At 38.7% G+C, this 23124-nt stretch overlaps 1 protein-coding gene across 1 annotated transcript in view; it reads right to left on the bottom strand.

Moving 5' to 3' along the window:
* The window catches only part of LOC102842859 (H(+)/Cl(-) exchange transporter 5-like), an 81220-nt gene extending 58096 nt beyond the window's left edge, over positions 1 to 23124 (bottom strand). The window contains exon 1 of the mRNA XM_006877625.1: positions 22983 to 23124. Within this exon, the coding sequence (XP_006877687.1) occupies positions 22983 to 23124 (142 nt within the window). The remainder of the gene's footprint in view (positions 1 to 22982) is intronic.

Raw genomic sequence — 23124 nt, 5'->3', positions numbered from 1 at the left:
GGCACAAGCCATGGTATTTTCAATAACCTCATATGCATGTGAAAATTGGACAATGAATGAGGAAGACCATAGAAGAACTGATGCATTTGAGTTATAGTGTTGGAGGAGAATATTAAAAGTATCATGGACTTCCAAAAGAACAAACAAATTTGTGTTAGAAGAAGTACAGCCAGAGTGCTCCTTGGATGCCAGGATGGCCAGATTTGGTCTCTCAAACTTTAGACAGATTATCAAGAGGGATCAGTTATTGGAGAAGGATATCATGTTTGGTAAAGGGGAGGGTCAGAGAAAAAGAGGAAAACACCCCAAAAAGATGGATGGGCTCAGGGCAGCAGCTATTGGCTCAAACATAATAAATATCTATGTTACCAATGAAAGAAGCTCAGAATACATGAATCAACTGTAATAGACAACTCTACAATAATAGTAGGAGATTTTAACACACCACTTTTGAAAGACAAAACAACTAGAAAGAAACGCAACAAAGACAAAAAATAATGAAACAACATAATCAACTAATCTGACATCGTAGACACACACAACACTCAACCCAACAACAGCAAAATAGACATTCTTTTCCAGTGCACATGGAACATTCTGCAGAATAGATCATACGTTAGATCACAAAGCAAACCTCGATACATTTAAAAACATCAAAATACTACAAGAGCATCTTATCAGATCACAGTGCTATAAAATTAGAAATCTACAAAAGGAAGAGAAAAGAGGAAAAAATAAGTTATATGGAAACTGAAAAACACCCTGTTTAAAAGCTACTGGGAAATAGAAGAAATAAGGGGGGGTGGGGGGGGAATTCCTAGAATCGAATGAGAAGGAAAACACAACATAACAAAACTTTTGGGAAATAGCAAAAGCAGTGCTCAGAGAGCAATTTATAGCAATAAACGCACACATCCCCAAAGAAGGAAGTATCAAAATCAACACCTTAATCCAACATATCTAAAAATTAGAAAAAGAACAGTAAACCTAAAGATTAAAGCAGAATTAAATGAAATTGAAAACAGAAAAACAATAGAAAGAATCAACATGACAAGAAGTTGGTTCTTTGAAATGACTAATAAAATTGACAAACCATTGGCAAATCTAACAAAACAAAGGACAGAAAAGATGCAAAAACACGAATAAGAAATTATATGGGTAACATCACAACAAAACCAATGGAATTAAAAATAATAACAACCGAATACTATGAAGAATTTTACTTCAACAAATTTGAAAATCTAGAAGAAATGGACAAATCCCTAGAAACACATGACTTTACTAAAGTAACACAGAGTGAAGTAGTAGAAAACTTGAACAGACCTATAACAAGAGAACACATGGAACAAGTCATTAAAAGATTCCCAACTAAAAATAGCCTGGCCTCAGATTACTTTACTGGTGAATTATACCAAACATTCAGAGAGGAACTGACAACAATTCTACTCAAATTCTATCCCAGAACATAGAAAAGGAAGGACATCTCCCAAATTCATTTTAAGAAGTAAGTATAACCCTGATAACAAAATCAGGCAAAGACACCATTAAAGAAGAAAATTATAGGCCAATTATTCCTCATGAACACAGATGCAAAAACTCCTAGCCAACAGATTTCAACAACATCTCAAAAAAACATCATGACCAAGTGTACGTAGGGATGGTTCAATATAAGCGAAACAAACATTGTAATCCACCACATTAAAAAAAGAAGAAAAAACCACAAACATATGGTCATATTGAATGATGTAGAAAAAAGCATTTGGCAGAATCCAACATCCATCTCTGATTAAAAAAAAAAAAAAAAAGCCACTTGACAAAATATGAACACACGGGAAATTGCTCAACATAATTATGGGCATATATACAAAACCAACAGCCAACCTCACTCTGAACAGACAGAAATGGAAAGGATTCCCCTTGTGTACAGGAACCAACAAGGATGCCCTTTATCACTACTCCTATTCAATATTGTGCTTAAAGTCTTAGCCAGAGATAAAAGGCAAGAAAGGGAAGCGAAAGGCATTCAAATGAGCAATGCAGAAGTAAAATTCTCCCAATTTGCAGATGAAATCAATCTGCATTTCATTGGATTTTCATACAGAGAAAATCCAAAAGACTCAGCAAGAAAATTACTGGAACTGATTGAAAGATTCAGCAAAGTAGCAGAGTACAAAATCAACATCTAAAAATCAGTTACATCCCTTTATACTAATAAAGAGAGCTATGAAAAGGAAATCAGGAAAACAACATAATTTACAGTAACCACCTAAAAGATAAAATGCTGGTGTTGTTAAGTGCTATGGAGTCGATTCTGATAATAGTGATCCTACATAGGGTTCCCGAGGTTGTAAATCTTTACTGGAGCAGAAAGCCTCATCTTTCTCCCATGGAATGGTTGGTAGTTTCGAACTGCTGACCTTGAGGTCAGCAGTCCAACTCATAACCACTATGCATGACCCTATATAGGGTTTCTGAGGAGGAATTGAACTGCTAATCTTGTGGTTCTCAGTCCAGTGCTGATCCTACAGTGCCACACCAGGATGAAATAAATACTTAGGAATAAATCTAACAAGAGAACAAAAGACCTAAACAAAGAAAATTACAAAACACTACTACAAGAAACCAAAAGAGATCTACAAAAATGAAAGAATCTACCATGCTAATGGAAAGGAAGACATAAAGTTGTCAAAATGTTAACACTATTCAATGCACTCTGTAAGTATAATGCTATCCCAACTCAGATTCCAATATCATTTTTTGAAGAAATGGGAAAACTAATCACTAACTTTATATGGAAAAGAAAGAGACCTTGGATAAGCAAAGCATTACTAAAAAAGAAGAACGAAGTAGGAGACCACTCAACTCCCAATCTCAAAACCTACTACACAGACACAGTAGTCAAAACTGTTCAGTACTGGTAAAATGAAAGGCACATAGATCAGTGGAACATACTGAGATACTAGAAGCAAATCCATCCACCTACGCCAGGAATTATCAATACATCTTGACTGCAAGTTTGATCAATTTCAGACTGAAGAAGTTGGTTGTTGTTGTTAGGTGCCATTGAGTCAGTACCGACTCATAGCAACCTTATGCACAGCAGAATGAAACACTGCCCAATCCTGGGCCAACCTCACTACTGTTGCCAGGCTTGAGTCCATCAATGCTGCAACTTGGCCGATCCATCTCTTTGGGGGTATTCTTCTTTTTCTCTGACCCTCCACCTTACCAAACATGGTATCCTTCTCCAGCGACTTGTCCCTCCTGACAATATGTCCAAAGTATAAGAGACAAAGTTTGGCCATCCTGGCCTCCAAGGAGCACTCTGGCTGTACTTTTTCCAAAACGGATCTATTGGTTCTTTTGGCAGCCCACGGCACTTCCAATATTCTCCTCCAACACCATAACACAAAAGCATCAATTCTTCTACGGTCTTCCTTATTCACTGTCCAGCTTTCACAAGCATCTGATATAATTGAAAATACCATGGCTTGGGTTAGGCGCACCTTAGTCCTCAAGCTGACATCTTTGTTCTTCAACACTTTAAAATGGTCTTGTGCAGCAGATTTGCCTAATGCAATATGTCCTTTGATTTCTTAACTGCTGCTTCTGTGAGTGTTGATAGTTGATCCAAGAAGAAGTCCTTTATAACCTCAATCTTTTCTTCACTGATAAGAATGTTGTTTATTGGTCCCGTGGTGAGGATTTTTGTTTTCTTTACATTGAGATGTAATCCATACCGAAGGCCATATACTCTTTGATCTTCATCAGTAAATGCTTTAAGTCCTCTTCACTTTCAGAAAGTAAGGTTGTATCATCTGCACATATCAGGTTGTTAATGAGTCTTCCTCCAATCCTGATGCCATGCTTTTCTTCATATAACCTAGCTTCTCAGATTATTTGCTCAGCATACAGTTTGAGTAAGTATGGTGAAAGAATACAACTTTGTCGCACACTTTTCCTAATTTTAAACCTTTCACTGTTTCCATGTTCTGATCGAACAACTGCCTCTTGGTCCAGGTAAAGATTCCTCATGAGCACAATTAAGTGATCCGGAATACTCATACTTCACAATGTTGTCCATAGCTTGTGATGATCCACACAATCGAAAGCCTTTGTGTAGTCAATAAAGCACAGGTAAACATCTTTCTGATATTCTCTGCTTTCAGTGAAGATCCATCGGATATCAGTAATGATATCCCTCGTTCCACGGCCTCTTCTGAATCCAGCTTGAACCTCTGGAAGTTCTCTGTCAATGTATGATTGTAGCCATTTCTGTATTATCTTTAGCAAAACTTTACTTGCATGGGATATCAAAGAGGTTGTCCGATTATTTCAATTTTTATTCCATCAATTCCTGGTGCCTTGTTCTTTGCCAATTCCCTCAATGCACCTTGGGACTTTCTCCTTCAGTATCATTGGTTCATGATCATATGCTACCTCTTGAAATGGCTGAACATTAACCATTTCCTTTTGGTATAGTGACTCTCTGTCTATTCTTCCTATCTTCTCTTGGTTCCTTCTGCATCATTCAATAATTTGCCCAGAGAATCCTTCAATAACAAAAGTCGAGGCTTGAATTTTTTCTTCAGTTCCCCTAGCTTGAGAAATGCTGAGACTGTGCTTCCTTTTTGGTTTTCTGATTCCAGATCTTTGCACATTTTGTTGTAATATTTGGCTTTATCTTCTCGAGCTGATCTTTGAAATTTTATGTTCAGCTCTTGGACCTCCTCATTTTTTCCGTTTGCTTTAGCATCTCTCCATTGGAAAGCAAGTTTCAGTGTCTCTTCTGACATCCATGTTGACCTTTTCCTTCTTTCTTGTTTTCTCAATGACTTTTTGCTTTCTTCATGTATGATGTTCTTGATGTCATCCCACAACTCTTCTGGTCTTCAGTCTGTAGTGTTTAATGTTATCAAATTTGTTCTTCAGATGATCTCTAAATTCAGTTGGGATATATTCAAGGTCATATTTTGTCTCTCATGGACTTGTTTTCATTTTCTTCAGCTTCAGTTTGAATTTGCATATTCTTCAATTTCATCATCACTGGCTTTAGTGGTTGGTGCATAAATTTGAATAACAGTGTTATTAATTGGTCTTCCTTGTAGGTGTATGGATATTATCCTATCACAGACAGTGTTGTACTTCATGACTGCTCTTGCTTGATATGTTCTTTTTGATGATGAATGCGACATCATTCCTCTTAAATTTGTCATTCCTGGCATAGTAAACCATTTGACTGTCACATTCAAAATGGTCAATACCAGTCCATTTCAGCTCACTAATGCCTAGAATATTGGTGTTTATATGTTCCATTTCATTTTTGACAATTTCCAATTTTCCTAGATTCATACTTCATACATTCCATGTTCTGATTATTAACAGATTTTTTACAGCTGTTTCTCTTTATTTAGAGTTGTGTCCCATCAGCAAGTGACGGTCCCAAGGGCTTCACTCCATTTGCATCATATCACAGACAACTCTACTTTGAAAGGCAGTTCTTCCCTAGTCACATTCTGAGTGCCTTCCAACGTGAGGGGCTTATCTCCTGGCACTATATCTGACAACATTCCGGTGGCTCGTCATCATGCTTCAATATTCAATAATCTGGAGCTGACTGTGTTCCACTGTTATTCATAATGCTTTCAGTGATTAAATATTTGAAAGTAGTCCATCTCTCCTTCTTCCTAGTCTGTCTTTTTTTGGAAGCTCAGCTGAAACCTGTCCATCATGGGTTACCCTGCTAGTATTTAAAATACCTGTGGCATAGCTTCCAGAATCACAGCAACATGCAAGCCACCACAGTATGACAAATTGACAGATGGGTCGTGAGTGCCACACTTAGAGAGAGATGTAAATCAAAACAATAATGAGATATAATTTTACTCCAGCACTGATAACAAAACTCAAACAAAACCAGGAAACAACAAATGTTGCATAGGGTGTAGAGTGACTTGGCCCCTCCTGCACTACTGTTGGGACTGTAAAATGGCACAACCACTGTGGAAAACGTATGGTGCTTCCTCAAAAAGTTGGAAATAGAAATGCTGCATGATCCAGCATACTACTTGGTTTAGATCCCCAAGAAATAACTGCTATGACATAAGTAGATATATGCACATCCATGTTCATTGCAGTACTGTTCACAATATTATATAGATGAAGACAGCCTAAATTACCCATCAAGGGAAGAAAGGTTAATTAAACTTGGTACATACACACAATGGAATACTACACTGTTGAAGAATAATGATGAATCTGTGCAACACCTCAAAACATGGATGAACCTGGAGGATAAATATTGTGAGAGAACATTGTAGTGAAAAGTTAAGGAAACATTTTCTTGCTAAAAGAACTATTCCTGATGGTTACCAGGTGTGGGAGGTAAGGGAAAATTACTCACTGGGTAGACACATGTTAACTTGGATGATGGGGAAGGCAATATACAACAAGATGGAGGCTGGCTCAGTATAGATGAAGGTAGTGAAAGACATGAAATGAATACAGGTAAATACTGTTAACTGATGGTACCTGGAAGGAATTCCAATCACTGTAATGACAGAATGTGCATGATTTGTTGAATGTGAGACTGACGATCTGTTCTGTAAACCTTCACTAAATTCATGATAAAAAACTTAAAAACAATAGCACAAACCTAGAAAGGAAAAAGTCCCTAAGTTAGACTTCATTAAAATGTGGAACTTCTGCTCTGTAAAAGGCAATGCTAAGTGAATGAAAGGACAAGCTATAGACTAGGGAAAAATGTTTGCAACTCACACAGCTCATAAAGGACTTGTACCCGAAATACAAAGAACTCTGAAAATTCATCAATAATAAAACAAACCACTCAATTAAAAAATGGGCAACAGGTCTGAATAGACAATTCACCAAAGAAGATATGCAAGGAGCATGTGTAGATGCTGAGTATCATTTTCCACTAAGGAAATGAAAATGAAAATTGAAACAGCAAAACCTACTATACATCTATTAAAGTAGCTAAGAAATCTATTAAAATCCAAAATACTAATTGCTCACAAGGATGCAGAGTAACAGACACTCTCATTGCTGTTGGGGATGCAAAATGGTACAGCTACTTTGGATGACAGTTTGGCAGTCTCTTACAAAATTAAACATAATCTTATCATGTAATCCAGCAATGTCTTCCCTTGATATTTACCCAACTGATGTGAAAACATGTATACGCAAAAAACAGCATGTGAATATTTACAGCAGTGTTAGTCATAATTATCAAAAATTGGAACAAACCAAGATGTCATTTAATAGGTGAATAAACTGATGCATCCACCACTCATCTGTCAGTTTGCCATACTTTGGTGGCTTGTGAGTTGCTGTGATTCTGAAAGCTATGCCACTGGCATTTTAAATACCAGCAGGGTCACCCATGGTGGACAGGTTTCAGATGAGCTTACAGACGAAGACAGAATGGGAAGAAAGAGTAACTAACTACTTCTAAATATTGAGTCACTGAAAACCTTATTAATAGCAGAGAAACACTGTCACATATAGTGCCAGAAAATGAGCCCCTCAGGTTGGAAGGCACTCAAAATGCGATTGGGGAAGAGCTGCCTCCTCAAAGTAGAGTTGACCGTGATGACGTGAATGGAGCAAAGCCTGTGGGAGAAAAGCCCACAGGACCTTCATTTGCTAATGGGACACAACTCAAAATGAAGAGAAACAGCTGTAAACATCCATTGAAAATTGGAACATGGAATGTACAAAGTATGAATTTGGGAAAATTGGAAGTTGTAAAAAATGAAATGGAATGCATTAACATCAATATCATAGGCATTAGTGAGCTTAAATGGACTGCTATTGGCCATTTTGAATCTGACAACCACATGATTTACTATGCCGGGAATGACAAATTGAAGAGGAATGGAGTTGCATTCACTGTCAAAAAGAACATATCCAGATCAGTCATGAGGTACAACACCATCTGTGATAATTGCCTTGCGCCTACAGGGAAGCCCAGTTAATACCACTATTATTGAAATTTACGCACCAAACATTAAAGCCAGTTAGGATGAAATTGAAGAATTCTACCAACTTCTTCAATTTGAAATCGATCAAACATGCAATCAAGATATTACTGGTGACTAGAATACAAAGGTTGGGAGCAAAGAGGAAGGACAGAAGACCAGAAGAGTTTTGGGATGACATCAAGAACAGCATACATGAAGAAAGCAAAAAGTCATTCAGAACACAGGAAAGAAGGAAAGATCAAAATGGATGTCAGAAGAGACACTGAAACTTGCTCTCTAGTGGAGAGATGCTAAAGCAAATGGGAGAAATGAGGAGGTCCAAGAGCTGAACATAAAATTTCAAAGATCAGCTCGAGAAGATAAAGCCAAATATTACAACAAAATGTGCAAAGAAATGGAGTCAGAAAACCAAAAAGGAAGAACAGTCTCAGCATTTCTCAAGCTGGGAGAAATGAAGAAAAAATTCAAGCCTCAACTTTTGCTATTGAAAGATTCTCTGGGTAAACTATCGAGTGATGCAGAAAGCATCAAGAGAAGATGGAAGCAATAGACAGAGAGTCACTGTACCAAAAGGAAATGGTTAATGTTCAACCATTTCAAGAGGTAGCATACGATCAACAGCCAATGATACTGAAGGAGGAAGTCCAAGGTGTATTGAAGGATTTGGCAAAGAACAAGGCACCAGGAATTGATGGAATAAAAATTGAAATCTTTCAAGAAAGTCAGGCGGCACAAGAGACACTCATCTCTGCCAAGAAATTTGGAAGACAACTATCTGGTCAACCGATTGGAAGAGATCTGTATTTGTGCCCATTCCAAAGAGAGGTGACCCAACGGAATGCAGAAATCATCAGACAATCACTTTTATATCCCATGCGAGTAAAGTTTTGCTAAAGGTAATACAGAAACGGCTACAATCATACATTGACAGAGAACTTCCAGAGGTTCAAGCTGGATTCAGAAGAGGCCGTGGAACGAGGGATATCATTGCTGATATCCAATGGATCTTCGCTGAAAGCAGAGAATATCAGAACTATGTTTAACTGTACTTCATTTGACTACGCAAAGGCTTTCAATTGTGTGGATCGTGACAAGCTATGGACAACATTGCAAAGTATGAGTATTCTGGAACACTTAATTGTGCTCATGAGGAATCTGGACCTGGACCAAGAAGCAGTTGTTTGAACAGAACATGGGAACACTGAATGGTTTAAAATTTAAAAAGGTGTGCAACAAGGTTGTATTCTTTCACCATACTTATTCAACCTGTATGCTGAGCAAATAATCCAAGAAGCTGGGTTCTATGAAGAAAAACGTGGCATCAAGATTGGAGGAAGACTCATTAACAACCTGCAATAAGCAGATGATACAACCTTGCTTGCTGAAAGTGAAGAGGACTTAAAACATTTACTGATGAAGATCAAAGAGCATAGCCTTCAGTATGGATTACATCTCAGTGTAAAGTAAACAGAAATCCTCACCATGGGACCAATAAACAACATTCTTATCAATGAAGAAAAGACTGAAGTTGTCAAGGACTTCATTCTTCTTGGATCAACTACCAACACTCACAGAAGCAACAGTCAAGAAATCAGAGGATGTATTGCATTAGGCAAATCTGCTGCACAAGACCTATTTAAAGTGTTGAAGAACAAAGATGTCAGCTTGAGGACTAAGGTGAGCCTGACCCAAGCCATGGTATTTTCAATAACCTCATATGCATGTGAAAGCTGGACAGTGAATAAGGAAGACCATAAAAGAATTGATGCTTTTGAGTTATGGTGTTGGAGGAGAATATTGAAAGTGCCACGGGCTGCCAGAAGAACAATAGATCTGTTTTGGAAGAAGTGCAACCAGAGTGCTCCTTGGAGGCCAAGATGCCCAAACTTCGCCTCTCATTACTTTGGACATATTGTCAGGAGGGACAATTCGCTGGAGAAGAATATCATGTTTGGTAAAGTCAGAGAACAAGAGGAAGACCCCCAATGAGATGGATTGGCCAAGTGGCAGCATAGATGGACTCAAGCATGGCAACAGTAGTGAGGTTGGCCTAGGATTGGGCAGTGTTTTGTTCTGCTGTGCATAAGGTTGCTATGGGTCGGAACTGACACGATGGCACCTAACAACAAGAACAACAACAAACTTATGCATACATACAAAGGACTATTATCTGACAATAAAAAGGCCCGATTTGTTAAGCAACATAAAGACATGGATCAATCTTAAATACATAATGCTAAGTTAAAGAAGTCCATCTGAAAAGGCTACATACTGTATTACTCCAATTATGTAACAATCTAGAGAAGGCACATTTAGAGGCAATAAACAGATCAATGATTATCAAGCATTTAGGAGGTGGGGGAATTGAATAAGTGAAATACAAGAGAGTTTTTGTTTTTGTTTTTAGGGTGGTGAAGCTCTTCTATATAATACTGTAATGGTGAATACATGTCACTATGCATTTGCCAAGATCTATAGAAATTTATATACACGGAGTCCTGGTGTGGCACTGTGGGTTAATGTGCTAGACTGCAATGCCAGTTTGAACCACAAAGTCAGCGATTCAAGCTCACCAGCCGCTCCTCGAAAACCCTATACATTGTTGCTATAGGTCAGAACCGACTTGATGGCACTTAACAACAACAAAATAACAACACAGAACTTTAGGGGTCCTGGTGTGGCACTGCAGGTTAATGCGCTGGACTGCAAGGTCAGTTTGAACCACAAAGTCCATGGTTCAAATTCACCAGTTGCACCTCAGAAACAGGGTCACTGAGTTAGAACCAACTCAACGGGCAATTAATAACAACAACATAGCGCAAAGAGTGACTCTTAATTCATGCACATTTTAAAGAAAGTATTCAGGAGGGTGGGGATCCCAGGATGAAATACAGAATGTGACAAAAGAATCTCTAACTGTATTATAAACATATGAACCTAACTGAAGGAGATGAAAGGAAAAATGCTGGCCTATGAAAGTTTGGAATGGAGTGGCCTCTGTAAGACTAGCAGTAAAAGGAATTGTGCATAAGCACTATACTCTTGTCGATAAAGTTATTTTCCAAAAGGGGTATGGGTTCACAATTGTGAAACCACACTACACATGCATACTGGAACTGAACAGTTAAGTAAATAGATCAGAGATGGTAGCAGCCAGCTTTCTCACTGTCCTAGTGGAAAGATACAATCAGGGGAGAAGGCATGTGGTGTGAGACATGTGGTAAATGAATTAAAGTTGGAAACATCAGTGTGACCTCATGTTTAGGTTAATATATATACAGATGGTTACATGTAGCTATATTTATAAATATATGTATAAACTTGAGTGAGTATACACACATGTATTTCCTTGTTCTGTTGCCTGAGAGGGCCCAAAAGCAACAGTACCCCAATAGTAAAGTAGTGCCCAGATCTTCACTGCTAGTACCATTCTCCAATAAAAGGAACAGGGCTTCTTAGTGAAATGGTTTATTTTAGGGCTAGAGCAGGGAACATTTTTTAGTACTAGAAAGGAAGTGTACCAAAAAAAAAAAAAAAAGATGGGACATGTAAAGAAACACAGGAGCCAACTGAATGAACTCCCATAGGTCAAAGCTGGAACAACTTGAGCAACAAAATAATTAAGTAGTACTGGATTATAATCCTAAGTATAACATAGACATGAGTTTATATCTATGTAAATAAATGATTAAATAAATCAATGGGAGAGAATAGAAAAATGTCTTACACGAAACAATTCCAAATAATTTCTGCAGACATTTTATTCTTGCTGTTGTTGTTGTTATGTTCCAACTCATAGTGACTCTGTACAGGGTTTCGGAGGCTGTAAATCTTTATGGGAGCAGAAAGCCGCCTTTTTTCTCCTGCGGAAGAGCTAGTAGTTTCGATCTGCTGACCTTGCGGTTTGCAGCCCAATTCGTAACCTCTACTCTAGCCTTAAGGAGATGGAATTTAATTAACTCCCTAATACAATACAAAAGGGGATAAAGAAAGTAACTTTCCATTGCAAGAACCTAACAAATGTACATCTGTGAATGGTGCAAATGGTTAACAGGATCAGCTACTAACCAGCTGGAAGATAGACTTGATAATCTACTTCTGAAAACTCAGCTATTAAAAACCCTGTGGAGCAAAGTTCTACTCTGACACGTGTGGGGCTGTCATAAGTGAGAAACGACTCTATGGCAACTGGTTTTTTAATCTAACAAATGGTTAACCAAATACTGCAGTCAGGTGATCAGGTTAACATCAATAGTGGTATCATGTTGATAGTATCTGCCCTTGATATGGGATGAGAATGGCACTTTTATCTTGTGATCTTCCAGAAATAAATATTGTTGTTGTTAAGTGCTGTCGAGTCCATTCTGACTCATAGCGACCCTGTATAGGGTTTCCAAGGAGCGTTTGGTGGGTTTGAACCACTGACCTTGTGGCTATTATTCCAGTGTTTATTCTACAGTGCCATACCGGGTTTCTATCCCAGACATCTATAGCTCCAGTCTAATCATTAAAAAAAAAAATTCAGACAAATCTCAATTGAGGAAAACTCTACAAAATGCTGGCCAGTACTCCTCAAAATTCTATAGGTCATTTAAAACAAGGAAAGACTGGAAAAGTATCACAGGCAAAAGCAGCACAGTAGACATGACAATGAAATACAGTGTGGTATCCTGAATGGGACATTAGGTAAAAACAAAATATGCAAATTGATTAGCAGTACAATGCCAATCTACAGTGCCACACCAGGACACCAGGAGTTTAGTTAATAAAAAATAATAAAAATGCATAAATAAGTGACTGATTATCCAACCACTGCTATTGAGCTGATTCCAACTCATACTAACTTTATAGGCCAGAATAGAACTGCCCCCATAGAGTTTCCAAGGTTGTAAATCTTTATGGAAGCAGCCGTCACTTCTTTTTTCCCACGGAGTGGCTGATGGATTCGAACTTCTGATCTTTTGATTAGAAGTTGAGCACCTTAATCACTGTGCCCCATGGCTCCTTGAGGAATGACTGGTATTGTTAACTGCCTTTGAGTCAGCTTTGACTCACAGCAACATTTCTGAGGCTTTACATCTTTGCAGGAGCAGAAAGCCTCATCTTTCTCCTGTGGAGTGGCTGGTGGGCGCTAACCACTGACCATGTGTTTTGAAGTCCAGAGCTTATCCTATAGAACTACCATACTCGAGTGAATGATTGTTGTGATAAGTGCAGTGATGTCAGTTCCGACTCATAGCAACCCTGTATAGGGCTTCCAAAGAGCGGCTGATAGGTTTGAACTGCCAACCTTGTGGTTCAAAGTCCAGTGCTGATCCTAGAGTGCCACACCAGGAGTGATTGGTGGTGGTTGTTATGTGCCGTGGAGTCGGCTCCAACTCATAGCAACCCTATATAAGGTTTCCGACGCTGTAAATCCTTACGGGAGCAGAACGCCTCAGCTTTCTCCCGTGGAACCACTGGTAGTTTCTCACTGCTGACTGTGAGATTAGCTACCCAATTTGTAACCACTATGCTACCAGAGCTCCACCCAGGAGTGATTACAGAGTATCAATTCTAAAATCTGGCCAGCCATTTTCCTATTAAGCAATTCAAAGGAAACCTTTAAAGCATGCAGATATTATCACAGGTCTAATTTTAAAGGTTCAGAATATAAAACTAGTATGGTTAAGGGCCCCACAAAATTTTGACGTGGGCAACTTTTCTTTCCAAATCCAGAAAAACAGTAGTAACGACTGCCATTCTCTCAGGCTAAGTGAGTAAGGGAAGTTTAAAGGTTATGAAGATGACAGATTCCAAAGTACTTTTCCTTGTTTTCTGCACACTAATCCACACAGTTGCTTAACTTGAACATCTTAGAGGAAGCATAACTGAGGTGATAAGGTTAGATTTCTCTAGGAGCTGGAGCCCAAGCTGTTTTCTAGTTCTAGTTCAAGGAAAATGATGAGTTTTATATCGTGGCAGAATAAACAGAAATGTTTTGACAATTTACTTGATAGCTTTCATGTTTTCATTCTATCCCATTTGAAAACCAACATTTATTTTTCTCTCTGGGATACTGGAGGTTTTGTTTCACTTGGCAGTGGGCAGTATGGACAACACATTGTTCTGTTACACATAAGGTCTCCATGAGTCAGAGGAGACGCCACAGCAACTAACAAGGGGGAACACAGCCTTATACTTTGAATTCATCCATGATACTCTTCTATTTTCCATATCCAATTGGTCTTATCAATTATACCTCTGAAATTCCTCCTGAACTTTTTATTACTTCTTCTCCATTCCTACTGTTTTACATCTGTCCCTATCATCTTTTGCCTGATTTAAAAAAAAACAAGTTTGATTGGTCTTCTAGTATCCAATCTATTATTGCTCTCAATCCTCCCTCCACACTGCCACAAATGATCTATAAAACACAAATGTCATCATACTCTTCTGCTTTTAATTCATTTGATGACTCTTTGGCACAAAAGGAGCCCTGGTGAAACAGTAAGTTAAACATTGGGCTGCTAACCAAAGGGCTGGCAGTTTGAACATTGGCACCATCCACTCAATGGGAGAATGATGAGGGTGTCGGCTTCTTTAAAAATTTATAACCTCATAAACCCTACGGAACAATTCTATTATGTCCTACAGGGTTGCTAGGCATTTGGACTGACGGCAGTAGGTTTTCTTGTGCTGGCTATGGGATGAAGTCCAAAAGTGTACACAATCTGGACTCCGCCTAGATTTCTAGTTAAATCTCACATCCTGTTCTCTGATGCCTTCCCCCTTTTGCAACACCTGCCGCCACCACCCCCTCCCACCTCAGAAGCCTTAGACTTCCGACACGCAGCCTCTGTGTTTCTTGAATATAAAAGACTCTCTCATGCTCCTGTGTTGCTGTCTGCCAGGAATGTCTCCTCATTTCACAATTAGGGTGTAGCAAGCCACACTAGGCAAAAAGACAAGGAGGTGAGAGAAAGGAATTGACGAACATTACAAAAACAACACATAGACACTGAACGAATTAATGAATTGTAGACTATGAGGACAGACTTTAGAGGAAGGCAAGTAAGATCAACTGGACTATGAGAACAACTCAGACTCATTTTCTGTTATTCAAACCCTTTTCCTATTTTCCTTTCTCTTTCCACTTTGTTCTTAGATCCCATGTTTATATTTCTTTTAATTTATAGACTATGCTACCTCAGATGCATTTATCCATGCTATGCATAATTTATTTTTAATTACTCATAAATCAATCCCTCTAGCCATCTGGAAAACAAGATCCACTTTTACTGCCTTTCAAATTCCCTCTAACATTTTTAGTACATGCCTAGAACAAAATTATTATTTTATGCACAGTTTTACCAAATATTAAGGACTTTATGAACTTTTTTCCTCCTGTTCCCACCCCCTTAGGAAATCCCATGTGAAAACTGTAAATACAGTAGGAACAATTAAACAGCAAAGTATGAAAATTATATCACTGCAGCATATCATTTGCTGTTGTTGTTAGGTGCCATCGAGTCGGTAAGGACTCATAGCGACCCTAAACTCAACAGAACGAAACTCTGCCCGATCCTGGCCCAATCTAACAATCTACATTTGGGCCCATTGATGCTGCCACTGTGCCAATCTATCTCGCTGGGGGTCTTCCTCTTTTTCTTCGACCCTCCACTTTACCAAACATGATATCCTTCTCCAGTGATTGGTCCCTCCTAACAATATGTCTGAAGTATGCAAGACAAAGTCTGGCCATCCTGGCTTCCTAGGAGCACTCTGGCCGTACTGTTTTTCCAACACAGATCTGTTTGTTCTTTTGGCAGCACATGGTACTTTCAATATTCTCCTACAACACCGTAACTCAAATGCATCAATTCTTCTATGGTCTTCCTTATTGACTATCCAACTTTTGCACGCATATGAGGTTATTCAGAATCCCGTGGCTTGCATCAGGCCCACCTTAGTCCTCAAACTTAGTCTTTGCTCTTCAACACTTTAAAGCAGTCTTATGCAACAGATTTGACCAATGCAATACATCATTTGATTTCTTGACTGATGCTACCATGAGTGTTGACTCATGGGAACTAGCCACATTATTTTATGGTCATAGCCTGTGAAAGACTGGTGAAAAGCTGTGAAGGACTAGTATAAAAACACAGTCTACAGTCATAAGCAATGTCCAAATCTTGTTCTGCCTCAGTATTCTAGTCTATCAAGTAGAAATAATGAATAACCACTTGCCCTAATCATCTACTGAGAGCAACATGAACACACAGAAAGTACTTTGGTGATACGATGCTACCTGAAACCACTTTCTATTAGAAGAAACAATGATAGATAGCTAAGTTAAACCGAAAAGCTTAAGTAGAAGCTGAAGTTATGGATACACTAACTAATGACTTCATTAGAGCCAGTGATTGCTATAATCAACTCACTATGGTTTTAACTACACATAAAGTGGAAGTGGTACACAAATTATTGTTGTTGTTGTCACTGTTAAGTGCCACTGAGTTGGTTCTGACTCATAGTGACCTTGTATAGGGTTTTGTAGGAGAGGCTGGTGAGTTTGAACCACCAATTCAACTGACTTTGTGATCGAGTGCTTATCCTATGGCAACACACCAAGATGCTGATACACAAATAATACTTTAATAAAGCAGGCAAATACCAAACCATGAGTACCTTTCTTTTATGAACTTTAATTCAGGGGCTATTTTCTACTGCTGCTTTCCTGGGGTATTTTTACTAAGCAAATTTCTTATTATTCATCCTTTTAAAGCCGCAATTTTCATACAAGTATGTCCACCCCAATTTGTATCACCTCCTGAGAGAGATCTTCTCTGACCTGCCTAACTAAAGTGTTGTTCTCTATTTATTTTCTATTGTCATTCAGTTTATTTCCTTTCTACGAGTCCTGGTGTGGCACTGTGGGTTAATGTGTTGGACTGCAAAGTCATTTGAACTAGAAGGTCAGCGATTCAAGTTTACCAGCCGCTCCTCAGAAACCCTACACAGGGTCACTATGGGTTGGAACTGACTCGATGGCACTTAAAAACAACTTATTACGGAATCCCTGGGTGGTGCAAAGAGTTAACGTGCTTGACAGCTGGTGAAAGGTTGGAGGTTTAAGTCCACCCAGAGGCATCTTGAAAGAAATCCCTGGCAATCTATTCCCCGACCCCAAATCAGCCATTGAAAACGCTATAAGCACAGTTCTACTCTGACACACAGAGTTGCTGAGTCAGAAGTAACTTGACGGCAAGTTTTACATTTTTACTACTTGTTGCAATGGGCAATATATCAAGGTGAGATATATTTATCAATCCATTTACTGTTTTCCTCAACTAGACTCTAAGTTACAGGGCAACTTGGACCTTATCTATCTTATTCCCACTACTGTATCCCCAGTGTCTAGTTCATAGCAGGTACTCAAAAACAGTATGCTAAATGAATGGGTGAAGGAGCTTTATCCTCAAAATGGTCAAAAAGTTAATTCAAACTCCTTAGCATGACTCAAGCTTCCTCCAAGTTACCTACTTGGGCTTATAGCTCTGTGTATTATGGGAAATAATAGTCCTATAAAAGCTTTCTCTCTGGAATTATATTCCTTTTATTGAATAACTAATCTTTCAAGGTCCTGCTCAAATACACCTTTGCTGTGATACCTTTTCTAATCCTTTGCAGACACACATACTAAATACGAACGCTTCCTCTGCTAAATTCTTTTGGTGGTGGTGGGTTGTGTGCCATGGAGTCGGTTCCAATACATAGTGACTTGGTATAGGGTCTCTGAGGCAGTAAATCTTTATGGTAGCAGAAAGCCTCATCTTTCTCCCGTGGAATAACTTGTGGATTTGAACTGCTGATTATGCAGTTAGCAGCGCAACATGCAACCCACTATGCCAACCAGGGCACCTTTCTAAATTCTTAGTACTTATAATAAAGGGTTATGGCAATAATAGTAAAAGCTACAGCTAACATTTTAATTCTATGCCAGCTACAGTTATCAGCATATTATATTTATTATCTCATTTAATCTTCACAACTCGAAGTGGTAGGTTTTATCTTAAGTACTTATATGTGTTTAGCTAACTAGAATCAACCTCATGAAGGTAGTAATGGTATCTTAAAGCCTTCCTAATTCCTAGGACCTAGTAAAGTATCTACAATATCATAAGCCTTTAGTACAAATACTGAATGCTCTCTGACTTGACTTTGAAAATGGCAATCCCAGTGAATTAAAGAACCAGACGGTAGTTTTACAATAATTGTGCAAATTTAATCTTAAGTACAGTCCTTTCTAAGTACAAAGTGAAATGTAGAGGTAATAAAAAGGATTAATATACAAAGGCCTCCTATAACTAAGAAAGGAGTCCTGGTGTGGTGCTATTGGTTAATGCTTTGGACTGCAAGGTCTGTCCAGTCACTCCTCAGAAATCCTATATAGGGTTGCTATGAGTTGAAGCCGACTCAATGGCACTTAACAACAACATAACTAAGAAAAGATAATCAGCTCAAAATGGGACAAAGGTAAATAGTGATGTATGCTCAACTTCGGAACAACAGGGCTCTATGATACAGGGATTAAGGCATAGTCTGAATGGGTAAAAGAGGAGAAATAATGTTAAGATGCTTGACTGTCTTATGGATATTGGTTTCCTTTGCCTAGTAGTCTAAAATAGACACTTGAGTGGGATAGAAAGGAATATTGGGAAATAGGACTATAGAAAGCTTGTAAGCCCATCTTCAGCCTATAACTGATTTGAATACACAAAAGGGGTTCTAGAATTTTCCCAGTGAAATAGGCTTCTTGTGGAGCCTTTGTAGTGTATAGGACCTAGGTGGAATCCTGAGCCCCATCCAGAACCTTTTGAGTGGGACATTCCTACTTGAAAGGACATGCAGACGAGCCCCGAGCGGTTAGAGGAACAGAAGATACTTCCTGAAAGAAAGACCAGCAGAAAAAAAAACAAAAACAAAAATGGCAATCTGTTTGTCTATTATAAGCAAGCTGTTCACTGGGAAGTCATCAAGGCAAGCAATCAAGTCTGTTCAGGACAAACCCCCCTCCAAGACTGAAACTCAAAGGGAACACATGAGTAGGCATGTAAGCTCACTGGTGACCATGTTGGTTTACATATTGAGTGAAAGTGGGGAAAAGGCAGTAATGAAGATATGGGCTGTGTTCGACCACGTTCCATAGACTCCTGTCAACCTTCAGATGAAAGAGAACAGAAATGCTGGTTGGACTGAAGTTTGGTGAGATTTGGGAACTCTTGAGCCCATGGACACTGACCTAGCCACGGAGGGCTACAACTGAGAGTGAAGTGTCCAGCTGATATGAAGTAGGGGAAGATGTACAAGAATGCTCAAACTTGCAGATAGCACCCATTTGTCCTAGCTTCAATGGCTTGATGACCAGAGCTCTACTGGAGGAAGATAACAAGATTTGATAAAAGAAGCAAATGTAACTTGCTACAATTTGATGAACTTGACCTATACTTATGGATGTAGTAGCTCAAAATACCTACCAAGAGGGAAGGAATCATCACATTAAAGATCAAGCCTGTACCCTTGGTATACAGGGTTGACAGGGATGGGCAAATTAGACATTGGCTACCTAAAATGGGGTGGGGGGAAGGCTATAAAGGCACGAAGTGGCTGGCTTACAAGTTTTCAAAAGAGAGTTTGATTTCAGAATGTGCTGGGCAAGGTAGAAGCCCCACTGAATAGGGGGCTTGCTTGACGGGTCTGGTGAAAGGAGATGGAGATAGGACTCTTTTGATTAAATAGTGAATAATTGTTATCATAACTAATTGCAATTGTCACAACTGTAAAGGTAGAAGTTGTGTAACATAAAGGGGGGAGTAGTTGATCTTACATTCCAGGAACAGAGGACCCCAGAACCATCAAAGGAGAAGAGCATGAGCAGAATGTGGGACCCTAACCAGAGAAGCAGTGACACCAGAGATGGAGGCAGAGGTGATGGCATAGTGAGATAGAGCAGCTAAAGACTCTAGACTCATGGGAAGAGAAAGGCTTTGTGCTAGCAGCCAGGAGGTTGCCTTGCAAAATGTGCCCTTTGGTTGCTTAAATGATTATATATTCCTGAGTGTTTTTTGTGTACATCAAAAACACAAAACAAAACAAAAAACTGAGGGAATAGAAGCAAATACTGTTAAATAAATGATGCGTGGAGATTATAATCATTGCAATGAAACAAAATACGATAGCATGAGTATAAAACCACTGTTCTCCCATGTAAACTATCACTCAATTCACAAAAGCTTAAAAAAAGAAAGAAGATAATCAGCCTATTAGAAAAATAGAAAAATCATGTAAACAGGAAACTTACAGAAAAAGATATTAAAATGGTCAATAAATACATAAAATATATTTAGCCACATTAATAAAAAATAACATGAATGTATTGCATTTATTTATACCTATCATATGGGTTAAGATGACAAAGAATCATAATAGCCAATACTAAGTTGTGGGAAATAAGGATCTTCATGCATCCATGCTTCAGAAAACACTCTCATATAATTGAAAGACATGATCTGTATCTACAAAGATAGATGCTGTTGTTGTTGTGGGCCATGGAGTCAAAACTACAGTGCAGAGTAGAACTACCCCATAGGGTTTCCCAGGCTATCATTGATAGTTATATACATGTATAGTAGTTCTTTGCAACATTGTTTACAAAAGAAAGAGTGGAAACAAATGAAATGTACATCAACAGAAGGTTGATTATATAAACAACCATATCATGAAATTGTATGCAATGAAAAGAATGACACATGACTAGGCAACCAAATAACAGATGAGATTTTTTTCTTGATACATGTATTTCAACTAACTAAAAATGGAAAATAATTTGAACAGACATTTCATACAAGAGCATGTTAAGGATAGCAAAACATATGAAATGATTGGCCAGCATCATTAGGCACTCAGAAGACACAAGCTAAAACCAGGATGAGATACAGCATCACACCTATTCAAATGGCTGCTGAATGAAAGAAGACAGTCTCAAAAGGTGACATACTATATGATTCCACATATAGGGAGTCCCCGACTTAAGACATTCAAGTTTCCGTGAAGAGGATTTACAACCGTTCCTTTTGTTTGTTTGTTTGCTCATCTTATTGTTACAATCACAAGTATGTGCTCTATACAATGGAGTCCTGGTGTGGCACTATAGGATAAGCACTGAACTTTTAAACCCACCAGCTACTCCTCAGAAGCCCTATACAAGGTCACTATGAGTCAGAATGGACAACAGCACTCAACAACAATCACATACAATGTCGCAGAACATAATTTGCTGGTATCATCATTATCAGATGTTCAATTTTACGATTTACTGTTCAAAACACTGCCATATCGATTTTACGGTTCAAAACACAGCCATATAGATTTTGTTTTCTAAACTAAACCAGGGGTTTTCAGTCACTTAAAAATGGACCCAAATGATTGTTTTGCTAAAAATCAACAGGCTAGTTTAGGGAAGCAGTGAGATAACACTGCAAAATATATGAAGAAAAGGACCACATAAAGACAACTACCACTAATTTTCTGACTAAAAACACAACCCTCATTCCCAGGGATAATAAAGATGATCCAGAACCTTCCACAAGTGGAGTTATTACCACAACTGACAAAATGCCAACATTATCCAACTTTTCATCATTGAAGTAAATTTTTATGTATGTATACATTAAAATGTATCTTTTTTATATGCAATGTTTTCAACCCCAAAGACAAAGGTCAGATTTATAAAAACATTGATAATAAAAGGCAATAATAATGAAAACTAAAACAATAAGAAATACAAGAAGCAAAGCTATAGGAAAAGAGTACAAGGTGGGGTATGACTGCAAAGTTGTAGCAAAAGAGAATTATCTGGGGTGTTGAAATTGTTCTGTATCCTGCTAGTGCTGATAGATACAAGAATTTCTGCATGTATTTAAACTCATAGGATTGTATTTCAGAAGAAATAAATTTTAATGTAAGTAAAAATTTAAAGTAATAAAAAAACAAATTGTCATCAGGAGCAATGGTTGTGTGCTGTGGAGTCACTTCTTGCTCATAGTGACCCTGTACAGCAGGGGTTGTTGTTGTTAAGTACCGTGGAGTCAGTTCCAACTCATACTGACCATGCACAGGGTTTCCGAGGCTGCAGATCTTTACGTAAGCAAGAAAGCCTCATCTTTCTCCTGCGGAACAGCTGGTAGTTTCAAACTGCCGACCTTGAGGTTAGCAGCCTGATTCATAACCACTACGCTACCAGAGCTCCTTATAGCAGGGGTGGGGAACCTTTTTTCTGTCAAAATTCATAACATCATTTGCAGGCCACACAAAATTATCATCTTAAAAATTAGCCTGCTATATTTGGTCACACATTTCATTAACTCACCCCTAACATGAGTTCTGATGTGGTGTTGTAGGTTAATGTGCTGGACTGCAAGGTCAGTTTGAACTGCAAGGCCGGTGGTTCAAGCTCACCAGTTGCTTCTCAGAAACACTATACAGGGTAGTTATGAGTTGGAACTGACTCAGTGATACTTAACAACAACAATGTGAGTCCTGCTGTAGCAATGCAGGATAGTGCACTGGACCACAAGGTTGTTTGAACCACAAAGTCAAGGGTTCAAACACACCAGCTACTCCTCGAAAACCCTATACAAGATGGCTATGAGTCAGAGCCAACTTGACAGCACTTAACAACAACAACAACAACATGATGGCTGGAACTGCAGTTGCCTTGGCAGGGCAAGACCAAATGATTTCCAGAGCCATTTACATACAGCCCATGGGCCAGATGTCCCCCACCCCTGCTATATAGGGTTTCCGAGGTTGTAAATCTTTATGGGAGCATCTTTTTCTTGGGGAGTGGTTGGTAGATTCAAACTGCTAACTTTGTGGTTTGCAGCCCAAGTCATAACCACTACACTACCAGGGCTCTTACATGAGGAGTAATAATACCTTCTATTTCTCGGTCTAAAGGAGGAACATCATCTCTCATGGAGAAATCCATAGCTGTGCCTGGTATGTCCATCAAGTCTTCATCACTGGTGCTGCTCTGGAAGCTACTAAAACTTCCATGCCGAAAGCCTCTGTTATCCAT

The sequence above is a fragment of the Chrysochloris asiatica genome, unplaced genomic scaffold (assembly GCF_000296735.1).
Source record: "Chrysochloris asiatica unplaced genomic scaffold, ChrAsi1.0 scaffold00541, whole genome shotgun sequence".
Lineage (NCBI taxonomy): Eukaryota > Metazoa > Chordata > Mammalia > Afrosoricida > Chrysochloridae > Chrysochloris > Chrysochloris asiatica.
Note: the sequence above shows the minus strand (reverse complement) of the source record. Positions and strands in the feature narration are given on the sequence as shown.